Raw genomic sequence first — 20211 nt, 5'->3', positions numbered from 1 at the left:
TGCCCGGAACACACACACAACCCATATACCCATAGTGCCCGGGACACACACACCCCCTATACCCATAGCGCCCGGGACACACACACCCCCTATACCCATAGTGCCCGGAACACACACACCCCATATACCCATAGTGCCCGGAACACACACACACCTTATACCCATAGTGCCCGGGACACACACACCCCATATACCCATAGTGCCCGGAACACACACACCCCATATACCCATAGTGCCCGGAACACACACACACACACCCCATATACCCATAGTGCCCGGCCCACACACACCCTATACCCATAGTGCCTGGAACACACACACCCCATATACCCATAGTGCCCGGCACACACACACCCTATACCCATAGTGCCCAGAACACACACACCCCATATACCCATAGTGCCCGGAACACACACACCCCATATACCAATAGTGCCCAGGACAAACACATCCCATATACCCATAGTGCCCGGCACACACACACCCTATACCCATAGTGCCCGGCACACACACACACACCCTATACCCATAGTGCCCGGGACACACACACCCCATATACCCATAGTGCCCGGAACACACACACCCCCTATACCCATAGTGCCCGGGACACACACACCCCCTATACCCATAGTGCCCGGAACACACACACCCCATATACCCATAGTGCCCGGAACACACACACACCTTATACCCATAGTGCCCGGGACACACACACCCCCTATACCCATAGTGCCCGGGACACACACACCCCCTATACCCATAGTGCCCGGAACACACACCTTATACCCATAGTGCCCGGGACACACACACCCCATATACCCATAGTGCCCGGAACACACACACCCCATATACCTATAGTGCCCGGAACACACACACACCCCATATACCCATAGTGCCCGGAACACACACACACCCCATATACCCATAGTGCCCGGCCCACACACACCCTATACCCATAGTGCCCGGAACACACACACCCCCTATACCCATAGTGCCCGGCACACACACACCCTATACCCATAGTGCCCGGAACACACACACCCTATACCCATAGTGCCCGGAACACACACACCCCATATACCCATAGTGCCCGGAACACACACACCCCCTATACCCATAGTGCCCGGCACACACACACCCTATACCCATAGTGCCCGGAACACACACACCCCATATACCCATAGTGCCCGGAACACACACACCCCATATACCCATAGTGCCCGGAACACACACACCCCATATACCCATAGTGCCCGGAACACACACACACACAGTGCAGGAATACACACATACCTCACACAGCCGCCATATTGCCGTAGTCCCGGCATGACAGCAGCTGCAGCAGGAGCAGAGGAGATTAGGGGACGGCGGCCATGCTCCCGGAGTCCTATAATACCGGACACCTCTCTATCAAACAAAAAAAAACTCACCCTGTCACACGGGGACAGGCCGTCACTAGGGGGAGAATCATATCTTCCTGTAGCCCGGCGGCCAATCATTCCCTACTTCCGGTGTGTGCGTTCCACCTTACTTCCGGTCTGTGCATTTCATTCTATTTCCAGACACTGGATGCCTCGGTGTCCGTAGAGATCAGGTAATGGCGTCTTACTATACAGGGAGAGCAGCCTGTGGTGCCCTGTTATTATTACCAAACAGGGGGAGCAGCCTGTGGTGTCCTGTTATTATTACTATACAGGGGGAGCAGCCTGTGGTGCCCTGTTATTATTACCAAACAGGGGGAGCAGCCTGTGGTGTCCTGTTATTATTACTATACAGGGGGAGCAGCCTGTGGTGCCCTGTTATTATTACTAAACAGGGGGAGCAGCCTGTGGTGTCCTGTTATTATTACTATACAGGGGGAGCAGCCTGTGGTGACCTGTTATTATTATTATACAGGGGGAGCAGCCTGTGGTGACCTGTTATTATTATTTCTCTGACGTCCTAGTGGATGCTGGGACTTCCGTAAGGACCATGGGGAATAGCGGCTCCGCAGGAGACTGGGCACAAAAGTAAAAGCTTTAGACTACCTGGTGTGCACTGGCTCCTCCCCCTATGACCCTCCTCCAAGCCTCAGTTAGATTGTTGTGCCCGAACGAGAAGGGTGCAGGCTAGGTGGCTCTCCTGAGCTGCTTAGAAGTAAAAGTTTAAATAGGTTTTTTATTTTCAGTGAGTCCTGCTGGCAACAGGCTCACTGCATCGTGGGACTAAGGGGAGAAGAAGCGAACTCACCTGCGTGCAGAGTGGATTGGGCTTCTTGGCTACTGGACATTAGCTCCAGAGGGACGATCACAGGCCCAGCCTGGATGGGTCCCGGAGCCGCGCCGCCGGCCCCCTTACAGAGCCAGAAGAGCAGAAGAGGTCCGGAAAATCGGCGGCAGAAGACGTTCCTGTCTTCAAATAAGGTAGCGCACAGCACTGCAGCTGTGCGCCATTGCTCTCAGCACACTTCACACTCCGGTCACTGAGGGTGCAGGGCGCTGGGGGGGAGCGCCCTGAGACGCAATAAAACACTATAAAAACCTTATATGGCTAAAGAAATGCATCACATATAGCTCCTAGGCTATATGGATGCATTTAACCCCTGCCAGTTTTCCTGAAAAAAGCGGGAGAAAAGGCCGCCGAGAAGGGGGCGGAGCCTATCTCCTCAGCACACGAGCGCCATTTTCCCTCACAGCTCCGCTGGAAGGACGGCTCCCTGACTCTCCCCTGCAGTCCTGCTACAAGAATCAGGGTAAAACAAGAGAGGGGGGGCACTATTGGCAGCTAATATATAATACAGCAGCTATAACAGGGAGTAACACTTATATAAGGTTATCCCTGCATATATATAGCGCTCTGGTGTGTGCTGGCAAACTCTCCCTCTGTCTCCCCAAAGGGCTAGTGGGGTCCTGTCCTCTATCAGAGCATTCCCTGTGTGTGTGCTGGGTGTCGGTACGATTGTGTCGACATGTATGAGGAAAATGATGTGGAAGCAGAGCAATTGCCTGTGTTAGTGATGTCACCCCCTAGGGAGTCGACACCTGACTGGATGGTCGTATTTAAAGAATTACGTGACAATGTCAGCACTTTGCAAAAAACTGTTGACGACATGAGACAGCCGGCAAATCAGTTAGTGCCTGTTCAGGCGTCTCAGACACCGTCAGGGGCGCTAAAACGCCCGTTACCTCAGATGGTCGACACAGACCCAGACACGGATACTGAATCCAGTGTCGACGGTGAGGAGACAAACGTAATGTCCAGTAGGGCCACACGTTACATGATCACGGCAATGAAGGAGGCATTGAACATTTCTGACACTACAAGTACCACAAAAAAGGGTATTATGTGGGGTGTGAAAAAACTACCAGTAGTTTTTCCTGAATCAGAGGAATTAAATGAGGTGTGTGATAAAGCGTGGGTTTCCCCCGATAAAAAAACTGCTGATTTCTAACAAATTATTGGCACTATACCCTTTCCCGCCAGAGGTTAGGGCACGTTGGGAAACACCCCCTAGGGTAGAGAAGGCGCTCACACGCTTATCAAAACAAGTGGCGTTACCGTCTACTGATACGGCCGCCCTCAAGGAACCAGCTGATAGAAGGCTGGAAAATATCCTAAAAGGTATATACACACATACTGGTGTTATACTGCGACCAGCAATCGCCTCAGCCTGGATGTGCAGCGCTGGAGTGGCTTGGTCGGATTCCCTGACTGAAAATATTGATACCCTGGATAGGGACAGTATTTTATTAACTATAGAGCATTTAAAGGATGCATTACTATATATGCGTGATGCACAGAGGGATATTTGCACCCTGGCATCAAGAGTGAGTGCGATGTCCATTTCTGCCAGAAGGGCGTTATGGACGCGACAGTGGTCAGGTGATGCAGATTCCAAACGACATATGGAAGTATTGCCGTATAAAGGGGAGGAGTTATTTGGGGTCGGTCTATCAGACCTGGTGGCCACGGCAACGGCTGGAAAGTCCACCTTTTTACCCCAGGTCACCTCTCAGCAGAAAAAGACACCGTCTTTTCAAACTCAGTCCTTTCGTTCCTATAAGAACAAGCGAGCAAAAGGCCACTCATTTCTGCCCCGGGGCAGAGGAAGAGGAAAAAGACTGCACCAGGCAGCCTCTTCCCAGGAGCAGAAGCCCTCCCCCGCTTCTGCCAAGTCTTCAGCATGACGCTGGGGCTTTACAAGCGGACTCAGGCACGGTGGGGGCCCGTCTCAAAAATTTCAACGCGCAGTGGGCTCACTCGCAAGTGGACTCCTGGATCCTGCAGGTAGTATTACAGGGGTACAAATTGGAATTCGAGACGTCTCCCCCTCGCCGATTCCTGAAGTCTGCTCTTCCAACGCCTCCCTCCGACAGGGAGGCAGTATTGGAAGCTATTCACAAGCTGTATTCCCAGCAGGTGATAATCAAGGTACCCCTCCTACAACAGGGAAAGGGGTATTATTCCACGCTGTTTGTGGTACCGAAGCCGGACGGCTCGGTGAGACCAATTTTAAATCTGAAATCCTTGAACACTTACATAAAAAGGTTCAAATTCAAGATGGAATCACTCAGAGCAGTGATAGCGAACCTGGAAGAAGGGGACTATATGGTATCTCTGGACATCAAAGATGCTTATCTCCATGTCCCAATCTTCCCTTCTCACCAGGGGTACCTCAGGTTTGTGGTTCAAAACTGTCATTATCAGTTTCAGACGCTGCCGTTTGGATTGTCCACGGCACCCCGGGTCTTTACCAAGGTAATGGCCGAAATGATGATTCTTCTTCGAAGAGAAGGCGTCTTAATTATCCCTTACTTGGACGATCTCCTGATAAGGGCAAGATCCAGGGAACAGTTAGAGTTCGGAGTAGCACTGTCTCAGGTAGTGCTACGTCAGCACGGGTGGATTCTAAATATCCCAAAATCACAGCTGATTCCAACAACACGTCTGCTGTTCCTGGGGATGATTCTGGACACAGTCCAGAAAAAGGTGTTTCTCCCGGAGGAGAAGGCCAGGGAGTTATCCGAGCTAGTCAGGAACCTCCTAAAACCAGGCCAAGTGTCAGTGCATCAATGCACGAGAGTCCTGGGAAAAATGGTGGCTTCTTACGAAGCAATTCCATTCGGAAGATTCCATGCAAGAACTTTTCAGTGGGATCTGCTGGACAAATGGTCCGGATCGCATCTTCAGATGCATCAGCGGATAACCCTATCTCCAAGGACAAGGGTGTCTCTCCTGTGGTGGTTACAGAGTTCTCATCTTCTAGAGGGCCGCAGATTCGGCATTCAGGATTGGATGCTGGTGACCACGGATGCCAGTCTGAGAGGCTGGGGAGCAGTCACACAGGGAAGAAATTTCCAGGGCTTGTGGTCAAGCATGGAAACGTCTCTTCACATAAATATCCTGGAACTAAGGGCCATTTACAATGCCCTAAGTCAAGCAAGGCCTCTGCTTCAGGGTCAGTCGGTATTGATCCAATCGGACAACATCACGGCAGTCGCCCACGTCAACAGACAGGGCGGCACAAGAAGCAGGAGGGCAATGGCAGAAGCTGCAAGGATTCTCCGCTGGGCGGAAAATCATGTGGTAGCACTGTCAGCAGTGTTCATTCCGGGAGTGGACAACTGGGAAGCAGACTTCCTCAGCAGACACGACCTCCACCCGGGGGAGTGGGGACTTCACCCAGAAGTCTTCCAAGTGATTGTAAACCGTTGGGAAAAACCAAAGGTGGACATGATGGCGTCCCGTCTCAACAAAAAACTGGACAGATATTGCGCCAGGTCAAGGGACCCTCAGGCAATAGCGGTGGACGCTCTGGTAACACCGTGGGTGTACCAGTCGGTGTATGTGTTCCCTCCTCTGCCTCTCATACCCAAAGTACTGAGAATCATAAGAAGGAGAGGAGTAAGAACTATACTCGTGGCTCCGGATTGGCCAAGAAGAACTTGGTACCCGGAACTGCAAGAGATGCTCACGGAGGACCCGTGGCCTCTACCTCTCAGAAAGGACCTGCTCCAGCAGGGACCTTGTCTGTTTCAAGACTTACTGCGGCTGCGTTTGACGGCATGGAGGTTGAACGCCGGATCCTGAAGGAAAAAGGCATTCCAGATGAAGTCATCTCTACCCTGGTCAAGGCCAGAAAGGATGTAACCGCAAAACATTATCACCGCATTTGGCGGAAATATGTTGCGTGGTGTGAGGCCAAGAAGGCCCCTACAGAGGAATTTCAACTGGGTCGTTTCCTGCATTTCCTGCAAACAGGAGTGTCTATGGGCCTAAAATTAGGGTCCATTAAGGTTCAAATTTCGGCCCTGTCAATCTTCTTCCAAAAAGAACTGGCTTCAGTGCCTGAAGTTCAGACGTTTGTCAAAGGGGTACTGCATATACAGCCTCCTTTTGTGCCTCCAGTGGCACCTTGGGATCTCAATGTAGTGTTGAGTCTCCTAAAATCACATTGGTTTGAACCACTCACCACTGTGGAATTGAAATATCTCACATGGAAAGTGGTCATGCTGTTAGCCCTGGCTTCAGCCAGGCGTGTCTCTGAATTGGCGGCTTTATCATATAAAAGCCCTTACCTAATTTTTCATTCAGACAGGGCAGAACTGAGGACTCTCCCTCAATTTCTCCCTAAGGTGGTTTCAGCGTTTCACATGAACCAGCCTATTGTGGTGCCTGCGGCTACTAGGGACTTGGAGGACTCCAAGTTGCTGGACGTAGTCAGGGCCCTGAAAATATATGTTTCCAGGACGGCTGGAGTCAGAAAATCTGACTCGCTGTTTATCCTGTATGCACCCAACAAGCTGGGTGCTCCTGCTTCTAAGCAGACGATTGCTCGTTGGATTTGTAGTACAATTCAGCTTGCACATTCTGTGGCAGGCCTGCCACAGCCAAAATCTATAAAAGCCCATTCCACAAGGAAAGTAGGCTCATCTTGGGCGGCTGCCCGAGGGGTCTCGGCTTTACAACTTTGCCGAGCAGCTACTTGGTCAGGGGCAAACACGTTTGCTAAATTTTACAAATTCGATACCCTGGCTGAGGAGGACCTGGAGTTCTCTCATTCGGTGCTGCAGAGTCATCCGCACTCTCCCGCCCGTTTGGGAGCTTTGGTATAATCCCCATGGTCCTTACGGAAGTCCCAGCATCCACTAGGACGTCAGAGAAAATAAGAATTTACTTACCGATAATTCTATTTCTCGTAGTCCGTAGTGGATGCTGGGCGCCCATCCCAAGTGCGGATTGTCTGCAATACTTGTATATAGTTATTGTTACAAAAAAAAAAAAAAAATCGGGTTGTTTATTGTTGTGAGCCATCTTTTCAGAGGCTCCTATGTTTATCATACTGTTAACTGGGTTCAGATCACAGGTTGTACGGTGTGATTGGTGTGGCTGGTATGAGTCTTACCCGGGATTCAAAATCCTTCCTTATTATGTACGCTCGTCCGGGCACAGTATCCTAACTGAGGCTTGGAGGAGGGTCAAAGGGGGAGGAGCCAGTGCACACCAGCTAGTCTAAAGCTTTTACTTTTGTGCCCAGTCTCCTGCGGAGCCGCTATTCCCCATGGTCCTTACGGAAGTCCCAGCATCCACTACGGACTACGAGAAAAAGAATTATCGGTAAGTAAATTCTTATTTATACAGGGGGAGCAGCCTGTGGTGACCTGTTATTATTATTATTATTATTATTATTATACGGGGGAGCAGCCTGTGGTGTCCTGTTATTATTATTATACAGGGGGAGCAGCCTGTGGTGTCCTGTTATTATTATTATACAGGTGGAGCAGCCTGTGGTGTCCTGTTATTATTACTATACAGGGGGAGCAGCCTGTGGTGACCTGTTATTATTATTATACAGGGGGAGCAGCCTGTGGTGACCTGTTATTATTATTATACAGGGGGAGCAGCCTGTGGTGTCCTGTTATTATTATTATACAGGGGGAGCAGCCTGTGGTGTCCTGTTATTATTACTATACAGGGGGAGCAGCCTGTGGTGACCTGTTATTATTATTATACAGGGGGAGCAGCCTGTGCTGACCTGTTATTATTATTATACAGGGGGAGCAGCCTGTGGTGACCTGTTGTTGTTATTATTATTATTATTATTATTATTATTATACAGGGGGAGCAGCCTGTGGTGACCTGTTATTATTATTATTATACAGGGGAGCAGCCTGTGGTGACCTGTTATTATTATTATTATTATACAGGGGAGCAGCCTGTGGTGTCCTGTTATTATTATTATTATACAGGGGGAGCAGCCTGTGGTGACCTGTTATTATTATTATACAGGGGGAGCAGCCTGTGGTGTCCTGTTATTATTATTATTATTATACTGGTGGAGCAGCCTGTGGTGTCCTGTTATTATTACTATACAGGGGGAGCAGCCTGTGGTGTCCTGTTATTATTATTATACAGGGGGAGCAGCCTGTGGTGTCCTGTTATTATTACTATACAAAGGGAGCAGCCTGTGGTGACCTGTTATTATTATTATACAGGGGGAGCAGCCTGTGCTGACCTGTTATTATTATTATACAGGGGGAGCAGCCTGTGGTGACCTGTTATTATTATTATTATTATTATTATACAGGGGGAGCAGCCTGTGGTGACCTGTTATTATTATTATTATTATACAGGGGAGCAGCCTGTGGTGTCCTGTTATTATTATTATACAGGGGGAGCAGCCTGTGGTGTCCTGTTATTATTACTATACAGGGAGAGCAGCCTGTGGTGACCTGTTATTATTATTATACAGGGGGAGCAGCCTGTGGTGTCCTGTTATTATTATTATTATACTGGTGGAGCAGCCTGTGGTGTCCTGTTATTATTACTATACAGGGGGAGCAGCCTGTGGTGACCTGTTATTATTATTATACAGGGGGAGCAGCCTGTGGTGACCTGTTATTATTATTATACGGGGGAGCAGCCTGTGGTGACCTGTTATTATTATTATTATTATTATTATTATTATTATTATTATACGGGGGAGCAGCCTGTGGTGTCCTGTTATTATTATACAGGGGGAGCAGCCTGTGGTGTCCTGTTATTATTATTATACAGGGGGAGCAGCCTGTGGTGTCCTGTTATTATTACTATACAGGGGGAGCAGCCTGTGCTGACCTGTTATTATTATTATACAGGGGGAGCAGCCTGTGCTGACCTGTTATTATTATTATACAGGGGGAGCAGCCTGTGGTGACCTGTTATTATTATTATTATTATTATTATTATTATTATTATTATATGGGGGAGCAGCCTGTGGTGTCCTGTTATTATTATTATACAGGGGGAGCAGCCTGTGGTGTCCTGTTAATATTACTGTACAGGGGGAGCAGCCTGTGGTGACCTGTTGTTATTATTATTATACAGGGGGAGCAGCCTGTGGTGGCCTGTTATTATTATTATACAGGGGGAGCAGCCTGTGGTGTCCTGTTATTATTACTATACAGGGGGAGCAGCCTGTGGTGACCTGTTATTATTATTATACAGGGGGAGCAGCATGTGGTGACCTGTTATTATTATTATTATTATTATTATTATTATAATTATACGGGGGAGCAGCCTGTGGTGTCCTGTTATTATTATTATACAGGGGGAGCAGCCTGTGGTGTCCTGTTATTATTACTATACAGGGGGAGCAGCCTGTGGTGACCTGTTGTTATTATTATTATTATTATTATACGGGGGAGCAGCCTGTGGTGTCCTGTTATTATTATTATACAGGAGGAGCAGCCTGTGGTGTCCTGTTATTATTATTATACAGGGGGAGCAGCCTGTGGTGTCCTGTTATTATTACTATACAGGGGGAGCAGCCTGTGGTGACCTGTTATTATTATTATTATTATTATTATACGGGGGAGCAGCCTGTGGTGTCCTGTTATTATTATTATACAGGGGGAGCAGCCTGTGGTGTCCTGTTATTATTACTATACAGGGGGAGCAGCCTGTGGTGACCTGTTATTATTATTATACAGGGGGAGCAGCCTGTGGTGTCCTGTTATTATTATTATACAGGGGGAGCAGCCTGTGGTGTCCTGTTATTATTATTATACAGGGGGAGCAGCCTGTGGTGGCCTGTTATTATTATTATTATACGGGGGAGCAGCCTGTGGTGTCCTGTTATTATTATTATACAGGGGGAGCAGCCTGTGGTGTCCTGTTATTATTACTATACAGGGGGAGCAGCCTGTGGTGACCTGTTATTATTATTATACAGGGGGAGCAGCCTGTGGTGGCCTGTTATTATTATTATTATTATACGGGGGAGCAGCCTGTGGTGTCCTGTTATTATTACTATACAGGGGGAGCAGCCTGTGGTGACCTGTTATTATTATTATTATTATTATACAGGGGGAGCAGCCTGTGGTGGCCTGTTATTATTATTATACAGGGGGAGCAGCCTGTGGTGTCCTGTTGTTATTATTATTATACAGGGGGAGCAGCCTGTGGTGTCCTGTTATTATTACTATACAGGGGGAGCAGCCTGTGGTGACCTGTTATTATTATTATTATTATTATTATTATTATACAGGGGGAGCAGCCTGTGGTGACCTGTTATTATTATTATACAGGGGGAGCAGCCTGTGGTGGCCTGTTATTATTATTATTATACGGGGGAGCAGCCTGTGGTGTCCTGTTATTATTATACAGGGGGAGCAGCCTGTGGTGTCCTATTATTATTACTATACAGGGGGAGCAGCCTGTGGTGACCTGTAATTATTATTATACAGGGGGAGCAGCCTGTGGTGGCCTGTTATTATTATTATACAGGGGGAGCAGCCTGTGGTGGCCTGTTATTATTATTATACAGGGGGAGCAGCCTGTGGTGTCCTGTTATTATTATACAGGGGGAGCAGCCTGTGGTGTCCTGTTATTATTATTATACAGGGGGAGCAGCCTGTGGTGACCTGTTATTATTATTATTATTATACAGGGGGAGCAGCCTGTGTTGTCCTGTTGTTATTATTATACAGGGGGAGCAGCCTGTGGTGTCCTGTTATTATTACTATACAGGGGGTGCAGCCTGTGGTGACCTGTTATTATTATTATTATTATTATTATTATTATTATTATTATACAGGGGGAGCAGCCTGTGGTGACCTGTTATTATTATTATTATTATTATACAGGGGGAGCAGCCTGTGGTGGCCTGTTATTATTATTATACAGGGGGAGCAGCCTGTGGTGGCCTGTTATTATTATTATAAAGGGGGAGCAGCCTGTGGTGGCCTGTTATTATTAAAATACAGGGGGAGCAGCCTGTGGTGACCTGTTGTTATTATTATTATTATTATTATTATTATACAGGGGGAGCAGCCTGTGGTGTCCTGTTATTATTATTATTATACAGGTGGAGCAGCCTGTGGTGTCCTGTTATTATTACTATACAGGGGGAGCAGCCTGTGGTGACCTGTTATTATTATTATACAGGGGGAGCAGCCTGTGGTTACCTGTTATTATTATTATACAGGGGGAGCAGCCTGTGGTGACCTGTTATTATTATTATTATTATACGGGGGAGCAGCCTGTGGTGTCCTGTTATTATTATTATACAGGGGAGCAGCCTGTGGTTTCCTGTTGTTATTATTATTATACAGGGGGAGCAGCCTGTGGTGTCCTGTTATTATTACTATACAGGGGGAGCAGCCTGTGGTGACCTGTTGTTGTTATTATTATTATTATTATACAGGGGGAGCAGCCTGTGGTGGCCTATTATTATTATTATACAGGGGGAGCAGCCTGTGGTGTCCTGTTATTATTATTATACAGGGGGAGCAGCCTGTGGTGTCCTGTTATTATTACTATACAGGGGGAGCAGCCTGTGGTGACCTGTTATTATTATTATACAGGGGGAGCAGCCTGTGGTGGCCTGTTATTATTATTATTATTATTATTATACAGGGGGAGCAGCCTGTGGTGTCCTGTTATTATTATTATACAGGGGGAGCAGCCTGTGGTGACCTGTTATTATTATACAGGGGGAGCAGCCTGTGGTGACCTGTTATTATTATTATTATTATTATTATTATTATACGGGGGAGCAGCCTGTGGTGTCCTGTTGTTATTATTATTATACAGGGGGAGCAGCCTGTGGTGTCCTGTTATTATTATTATACAGGGGGAGCAGCCTGTGGTGTCCTGTTATTATTATTATACAGGGGGAGCAGCCTATGGTGACCTGTTATTATTATTATTATTATACAGGGGGAGCAGCCTGTGGTGTCCTGTTGTTATTATTATTATACAGGGGGAGCAGCCTGTGGTGTCCTGTTATTATTACTATACAGGGGGTGCAGCCTGTGGTGACCTGTTATTATTATTATACAGGGGGAGCAGCCTGTGGTGACCTGTTGTTATTATTATTATACAGGGGGAGCAGCCTGTGGTGGCCTGTTATTATTATTATTATTATACGGGGGAGCAGCCTGTGGTGTCCTGTTATTATTATTATTATACAGGGGGAGCAGCCTGTGGTGGCCTGTTATTATTATTATACAGGGGGAGCAGCCTGTGGTGACCTGTTATTATTATTATACAGGGGGAGCAGCCTGTGGTGGCCTGTTATTATTATTATTATTATACGGGGGAGCAGCCTGTGGTGTCCTGTTATTATTATTATACAGGGGGAGCAGCCTGTGGTGTCCTGTTATTATTACTATACAGGGGGAGCAGCCTGTGGTGACCTGTTATTATTATTATACAGGGGGAGCAGCCTGTGGTGGCCTGTTATTATTATTATACAGGGGGAGCAGCCTGTGGTGTCCTGTTATTATTATTATTATTATTATTATACAGGGGGAGCAGCCTGTGGTGACCTGTTATTATTATTATACAGGGGGAGCAGCCTGTGGTGATCTGTTATTATTATTATACAGGGGGAGCAGCCTGTGGTGACCTGTTGTTGTTGTTGTTATTATTATTATTATTATTATTATTATACGGGGGAGCAGCCTGTGGTGTCCTGTTGTTATTATTATTATACAGGGGGAGCAGCCTGTGGTGTCCTGTTATTATTACTATACAGGGGGAGCAGCCTGTGGTGACCTGTTAATATTATTATTATACAGGGGGGGCAGCCTGTGGTGACCTGTTATTATTATTATTATACAGGGGGAGCAGCCTGTGGTGGCCTGTTATTATTATTATACAGGGGGAGCAGCCTGTGGTGTCTTGTTGTTGTTGTTGTTGTTATTATTATTATTATACAGGGGGAGCAGCCTGTGGGGTCCTGTTGTTTTTAGCAATATTATTATTATTATTATACAGGAGGAGCAGCCTGTGGTGTCCTGTTGTTGTTATTATTATTATTATACATGGGGAGCAGCCTGTGGTGTCCTGTTATTACTATACAGGGGGAGCAGCCTGTGGTGTCCTGTTATTATTATACAGGAGGATAAGCCTGTGTTGTCCTTTTGTTGTTATTATTATTATTATTATTATTATTATTATTATTATACAGGGGGAGCCGCCTGTGGTGTCCTGTTGTTGTTGTTATTATTATTATTATTATTATTATTATAATACAGGAGGAGCAGCCTCTGGTGTGTTGATGATGATGATGATAATAATATTATTATTATTATTATTATTATTATACAGGGGGAGCAGCCTGGTGGGGTCCTGTTGTTATTATTATTATACAGGGGTTGCAACCTGTGTTGTCCTATTATTATTACACAGGGGGAGCTGCTTGTGGTGTCCTGTTGTTATTATTTTACAGGGGGAGCGGCCTGTGGTGTCCGGTTGTTATTATTATTATAAAGGGGAGCAGCCTGTGGTGTCCTGTTGTTGTTGTTGTTGTTGTTGTTATTATTATACCGGTGGAGCAGCCTGTGGTGTCCTGTTGTTATTATTATTATAATTATTATTATACAAGGGGAGCAGCCTATGGTGCCCTGTTATTGTTATTATTATTATTATTATTATAATACAGGGGGAGCTGCCAGTGGTGTCCTGTTATTATTGTTGTTATTATTATTATTATTATTATTATTATTATTATTATACAGGGGGAGCAGCCTGTGGTGACCTGTTATTATTATTATTATTATACGGGGGAGCAACCTGTGGTGTCCTGTTGTTATTATTATTATACAGGGGGAGCAGCCTGTGGTGTCCTGTTATTATTACTATACAGGGGGAGCAGCCTGTGGTGACCTGTTATTATTATTATACAGGGGGAGCAGCCTGTGGTGACCTGTTATTATTATTATACAGGGGGAGCAGCCTGTGGTGGCCTGTTATTATTATTATTATACGGGGGAGCAGCCTGTGGTGTCCTGTTATTATTATTATTATTATTATACAGGGGGAGCAGCCTGTGGTGTCCTGTTATTATTACTATACAGGGGGAGCAGCCTGTGGTGACCTGTTATTATTATTATACAGGGGGAGCAGCATGTGGTGGCCTATTATTATTATACAGGGGGAGCAGCCTGTGGTGTCCTGTTATTATTATTATACAGGGGGAGCAGCCTGTTGTGACCTGTTATTATTATTATACAGGGGGAGCAGCCTGTGGTGACCTGTTATTATTATTATTATTATTATTATTATACAGGGGGAGCAGCCTGTGGTGACCTGTTGTTATTATTATTATTATACAGGGGGAGCAGCCTGTGGTGACCTGTTATTATTATTATACAGGGGGAGCAGCCTCTGGTGGCCTATTATTATCATACAGGGGGAGCAGCCTGTGGTGTCCTGTTATTATTATACAGGGGGAGCAGCCTGTGGTGACCTGTTATTATTATTATACAGGGGGAGCAGCCTGTGGTGACCTGTTATTATTATTATTATACAGGGGGAGCAGCCTGTGGTGGCCTGTTATTATTATTATTATACAGGGGGAGCAGCCTGTGGTGTCCTGTTGTTGTTGTTGTTGTTGTTGTTGTTATTATTATTATTATACAGGGGGAGCAGCCTGTGGGGTCCTGTTGTTTTTAGCAATATTATTATTATTATACAGGGGAGCAGCCTGTGGGGGCCTGTTATTATTATTATTATTATTATTATTATTATTATTATTATACAGGAGGAGCAGCCTGTGGTGTCCTGTTGTTATTATTATTATTATACATGGGGAGCAGCCTGTGGTGTCCTGTTATTACTATACAGGGGGAGCAGCCTGTGGTGTCCTGTTATTATTATACAGGAGGATAAGCCTGTGCTGTCCTTTTGTTGTTATTATTATTATACAGGGGGAGCCGCCTGTGGTGTCCTGTTATTACTATACAGGGGGAGCAGCCTGTGGTGTCCTGTTATTATTATACAGGAGGATAAGCCTGTGCTGTCCTTTTGTTGTTATTATTATTATACAGGGGGAGCCGCCTGTGGTGTCCTGTTGTTGTTGTTGTTGTTGTTGTTGTTGTTGTTATTATTATTATTATTATTATTATTATTATTATTATTATTATTATTATAATACAGGAGGAGCAGCCTCTGGTGTGTTGTTGTTGATGATGATAATAATAATAATAATAATAATATTATTATTATTATTATTATTATTATACAGGGGGAGCAACCTGTGGGGTCCTGTTGTTGTTGTTGTTGTTGTTATTATTAGTATACAGGGAGAGCAGCCTGTGGTTTGTTGTTGTTGTTGTTGTTGTTGTTGTTGTTGTTGTTGTTGTTGTTGTTGTTGTTGTTATTATTATTATTATACAAGAGAGCAGCCTGTGGTGTCCTGTTGTTGTTGTTGTTGTTATTATTATACAGGGGGAGCAGCCTGGTGGGGTCCTGTTGTTGTTTTTATTATTATTATTATTATACAGGGGAACAGCCTGTGGTGTCCTGTTATTATTATTATACAGGGGTTGCAACCTGTGTTGTCCTATTATTATTACACAGGGGGAGCTGCTTGTGGTGTCCTGTTGTTATTATTTTACAGGGGGAGCGGCCTGTGGTGTCCGGTTGTTATTATTATTAGAAAGGGGAGCAGCCTGTGGTGTCCTGTTGTTGTTGTTGTTGTTGTTGTTGTTGTTATTATTATACAGGTGGAGCAGCCTGTGGTGTCCTGTTGTTATTATTATTATAATTATTATAATACAGGAGGAGCAGCCTATGGTGCCCTGTTATTGTTGTTATTATTATTATTATAATACAGGGGGAGCTGCCAGTGGTGTCCTGTTATTATTGTTGTTATTATTATTATTATTATTATTATTATTATTATTATTATTATTATACAGGGGGAGCAGCCTATGGTGTCCTGTTGTTGTTGTTGTTGTTTATTATTATTATTATTATTATACAGGAGGAGCTGCCTGTGGTGACCTGTTATTATTATTTTACAGGGGGAGCGGCCTGTGGTGTCCTGTTGTTGTTGTTGTTGTTGTTATTATTATAAAGGGGGAGCAGCCTGTGGTGTCCTGTTGTTATTATTATTCTTATTCTTATACAGGGAAAGCAGCCTGTGGTGTCCTGTTATTATTCGTATACAAAGGGAGCAGCCCGTGGCGTCCTGTTATTATTATTATACATTGGGAGTGGCCTGTGGCATCCTGTTGTTGTTGTTGTTGTTGTTGTTATTATTATTATAAAGGAGGAGCAGCCTGTGGTGTTCTGTTACTATACAGTGGGAGTAGCCTCTTGTCCTGTTTTTATTATTATACAGGGGGAGCATCCTGTGGTGCCCTGTTGTTGTTGTTGTTGTTGTTATTATTATTATTATTCAGGAGGAGCAGCGTGTGGTGCCCTGTTATTATTATACACCTTTTACACTAGGTTACTATGACTGGGGAGAAGGGAGATTTACTGGTCACTCAGTGGAACATATTTGTGTTACATGTGTTATTTGTGATGTGTATAATATTTATAATTTTTATTCCTAGACACTCCAGCTGTTCTGTGTTCTCAGTGATTCCATGAGGATGGACAAGGACAGGAGTCACAAGACCAAGATGATAATAAATATCACCCTGGAGATCATTTACCTGCTGACTGGGGAGGTGAGGGGATCTGGTAGTGTCACAGTGACATCACTTATATCTATAGTAATAATACAGGGACATGACTGGGGAGGTGATGGGATCTGGGAGTGTCACAGTGACATCACTTATATCTATAGTAATAATACAGGGACATGACTGGGGAGGTGAGGGGATCTGGGAGTGTCACAGTGACCTCACTTATATCTATAGTAATAATACAGGGACATGACTGGGAAGGTGAAAGGATCTAACAGCATCACAGTGACACCACTTATGTCTATAGTAATAATAATACAGGGACATGACTAAGGAGCTGAGGGGATCTGGGAGCGTCACAGTGACATCACTTATATCTATTGTAATAATAAAGGGACATGACTGGGGATGTGAGGGGATCTAGGACTGTATACAGTGATGTCACTTATATCTATAGTAATAATACAGGGACATCACTGGGGAGGTTAGGGGGTCAGGTAGTGTTACAGTGACATCACATATCTATAGTAATAATACAGGGACGTGACTGGGGAGGTGAGGGGATCTGGGAGCATCATAGTGACGTCATTTATATCTATAGTAATAATACAGAGACACGACTAAGGAGGTGAGGTGATCTGAGAGTGTCACAGTGACATCACTTATATCTATAGTAATAATACTGGGACATGACTGGGGAGGTGAGGGGATCTGGAGCATTACCGTGACGTCACTTATATCTATAGTAATAATACAGGGACATGACTAGGGGAGGTGAGGGGATCAGGGAGCGTCACTGTGACATCACATATCTATAGTAATAATACAGGGACACGACTGGGGAGGTGAGGGGATCAGGGAGCGTCACAGTGACATCACATATCTATAGTAATAATACAGAGACATGACTGGGGAGGTGAGGGGATCTGGGTCGGTATACAGTGACGTCACTTATATCTATTGTAATAATAAAGGGACATGACTGGGAGGTGAGGGGATCTAAGATCATCACAGTGACATCACTTATGTCTATAGTAATAATACGGGGACTTGACTAAGGAGGTGAGATCTGAGTGTCACAGTGACATCACTTTTATATTCTAATAATTCAGGTACATGACTGGGGAAGTGAGGGGATCTGGGAGCATCACTGTGTCATCACTTATATCTATAGTAATCATACAGGGACATGAGTGGAGAGATGAGGGGATCTGAGAGCATCACAGTGACATAACTTATGCCTATAGTAATAATAAAGGGACATGACTAGGTAGGTGAGAGGATCTGGTAGTGTCACAGTGACATCACTTATATCTATAGTAATAATACAGAGACGTGACTAAGGAGGTGAGGGGATCTGGGAGCGTCATAGTGACATCACTGATATCTATAGTAATAATACAAGGACATGACTGGGGTGGTGAGGGGATCTGGGAGTGTCACAGTGACATCACTTATCTATAGTAATAATACAGAGACATGACTAAGGAGGTGAGGGGATCTGGGAGCGTCACAGTGACATCACTGATACCTATAGTAATAATACAAGGACATGACTGGGGAGGTAATGGGAACTCGGAGTGCCACAGTGACATCACTTATCTATAGTAATAATACAGGGACATGACTGGGGAGGTGAGGGGATCTGAAAGCGTTACAGTGACATCACTTATAACTTTAGTAATAATACAGGGACATGACTGGGGAGGTGAGCGGATCTGGGACAGTTTAAAGTGACGTCACTTATATCTATAGTAATAATACAGGTACAACACTGGGGAGGTGAGGGTGATCTGGGAGCGTCACAGTGACATTTAAATTAATAATACAGGGACATGACTGGGGAGGTGAGCGAATCTCGGAGTGTCACAGTGACATCACTTATATCTATAGTAATAATACATGGACATGACTGGCGAGGTGAGGGGATCTGGGAGCGTCACTGTGACATCACTTATCTCTGTAGTAATAATACAGGGACATGACTGGGGAGGTAAGGGTATCTGGGACTGAATACAGTGATGTCACTTATATCTATATTAATACAGGGACATGACTGGGAAGGTGAGGGAATCTCGGAGAATCACATTGACATCACGTATATCTATAGTGATAATAAAGGGACATAACTGGGGAGGCGAGGGGTCTGGTAGTGTCACAGTGACATCACTTACATCTATAGTAATAATACAGGGATATGACTCAGGAATTGAGGGGATCTGGGACTGTATACAGTGATGTAACTTATATCCATAGTAATAATACAGGGACATGCCTGGGGAGGTGAGGGCATCTGGGAGTATCACTGTGACATAACTTATATCTATAGTAATAATACAGGGACATGACTGGAGAGGTGAGGGGATCTGGGAAGCATCACAGTGACGTCACTTATATCTATAGTAATAATACAGGGACATGACTGGAGAGGTGACGGGGATCTTGAGCATCACAGTGACGTCACTTATATCTATAGTAATAATGCAGGGACATGACTGGGGAGGTGAGGGTGTCTGGGAGTGTCATAGTGACGTCACTTATATCTATAGTAATAATACCAGGATATGGCTGGGGAGGTGAGGGGATCTGGGAGTGTCACAGTGATATATGGTGTCTCCCTCCTTACACAGGGTTACAAAGTAGTGATGAAGACATCCAGTGATTTTGAGACAACCAGCAGCCGTCCCCGTGTGCCAGGAGGACTGAGCAAGAACCAGAGCCCCATCACAGTGGCTCCACATCACTCACTGATACATGAGAGACACAATGACAAGAAGATCCTGGAACTCACCAACAAGATCATTCAGCTGCTGACTGGAGAGGTGACTGCTGGGAATGGGACATTATACAGTAACACCGGGGAATGTGTCCGGGTGATGACTGGAGAGGTGACTGCTGGGAATGGGACATTATACAGTATCACCGGGGGATGTGTCTGGTTGGTGACTGGAGTGGTGACTGCCGGGAATGGGACATTATACACTAACATCAGGGGATGTGTCTGGGTGATGACTGGAGAGGTGACTGCTGGGAATGGGACATTATACAGTAACACCGGGGGATGTGTCTGGGTGATGACTGGAGAGGTGACTGCTGGGAATGGGACATTATACAGTAACACCGGGGGATGTGTCTGGGTGATGACTGGAGAGGTGACTGCCGGGAATGCCACATTATACAGTAACATCATAAGACGTGTCAGGGTTATAACTGGAGAGGGGAGACTGCTGGGAATGGGACATTATACAGTAACACCAGGGGATGTGTCTGGATGATGACTGGAGAGGTGACTGCTGGGAATGGGACATTATACAGTAACACCAGG

General features: G+C 45.5%; 2 protein-coding genes across 3 annotated transcripts in view; one reads left to right on the top strand and one right to left on the bottom strand.

Annotated features, from left to right (window-relative positions):
• LOC134984205 (zinc finger protein 665-like) overlaps nucleotides 1-1499 on the bottom strand; it is a 33566-nt gene extending 32067 nt beyond the window's left edge. The window contains exon 1 of the mRNA XM_063949839.1: nucleotides 1431-1499. Coding sequence (XP_063805909.1) covers nucleotides 1431-1499 — 69 coding nt within the window. The remainder of the gene's footprint in view (nucleotides 1-1430) is intronic.
• Nucleotides 1451-20211, top strand: part of LOC134984207 (oocyte zinc finger protein XlCOF7.1-like) — a 43813-nt gene continuing 25052 nt past the window's right edge. Inside the window, exons 1-3 of one of the 2 annotated variants that reach the window (XM_063949843.1) lie at nucleotides 1451-1594; nucleotides 16812-16928; nucleotides 19517-19708. In XM_063949843.1, coding sequence (XP_063805913.1) covers nucleotides 16845-16928; nucleotides 19517-19708 — 276 coding nt within the window. In that variant the 5' untranslated portion in view covers nucleotides 1451-1594; nucleotides 16812-16844. The remainder of the gene's footprint in view (nucleotides 1595-16811; nucleotides 16929-19516; nucleotides 19709-20211) is intronic. The other variant, XM_063949842.1, reaches the window with a different exon arrangement.

Source organism: Pseudophryne corroboree, assembly GCF_028390025.1.
Source record: "Pseudophryne corroboree isolate aPseCor3 chromosome 3 unlocalized genomic scaffold, aPseCor3.hap2 SUPER_3_unloc_4, whole genome shotgun sequence".
Taxonomy (NCBI): domain Eukaryota; kingdom Metazoa; phylum Chordata; class Amphibia; order Anura; family Myobatrachidae; genus Pseudophryne; species Pseudophryne corroboree.
Note: the sequence above shows the minus strand (reverse complement) of the source record. Positions and strands in the feature narration are given on the sequence as shown.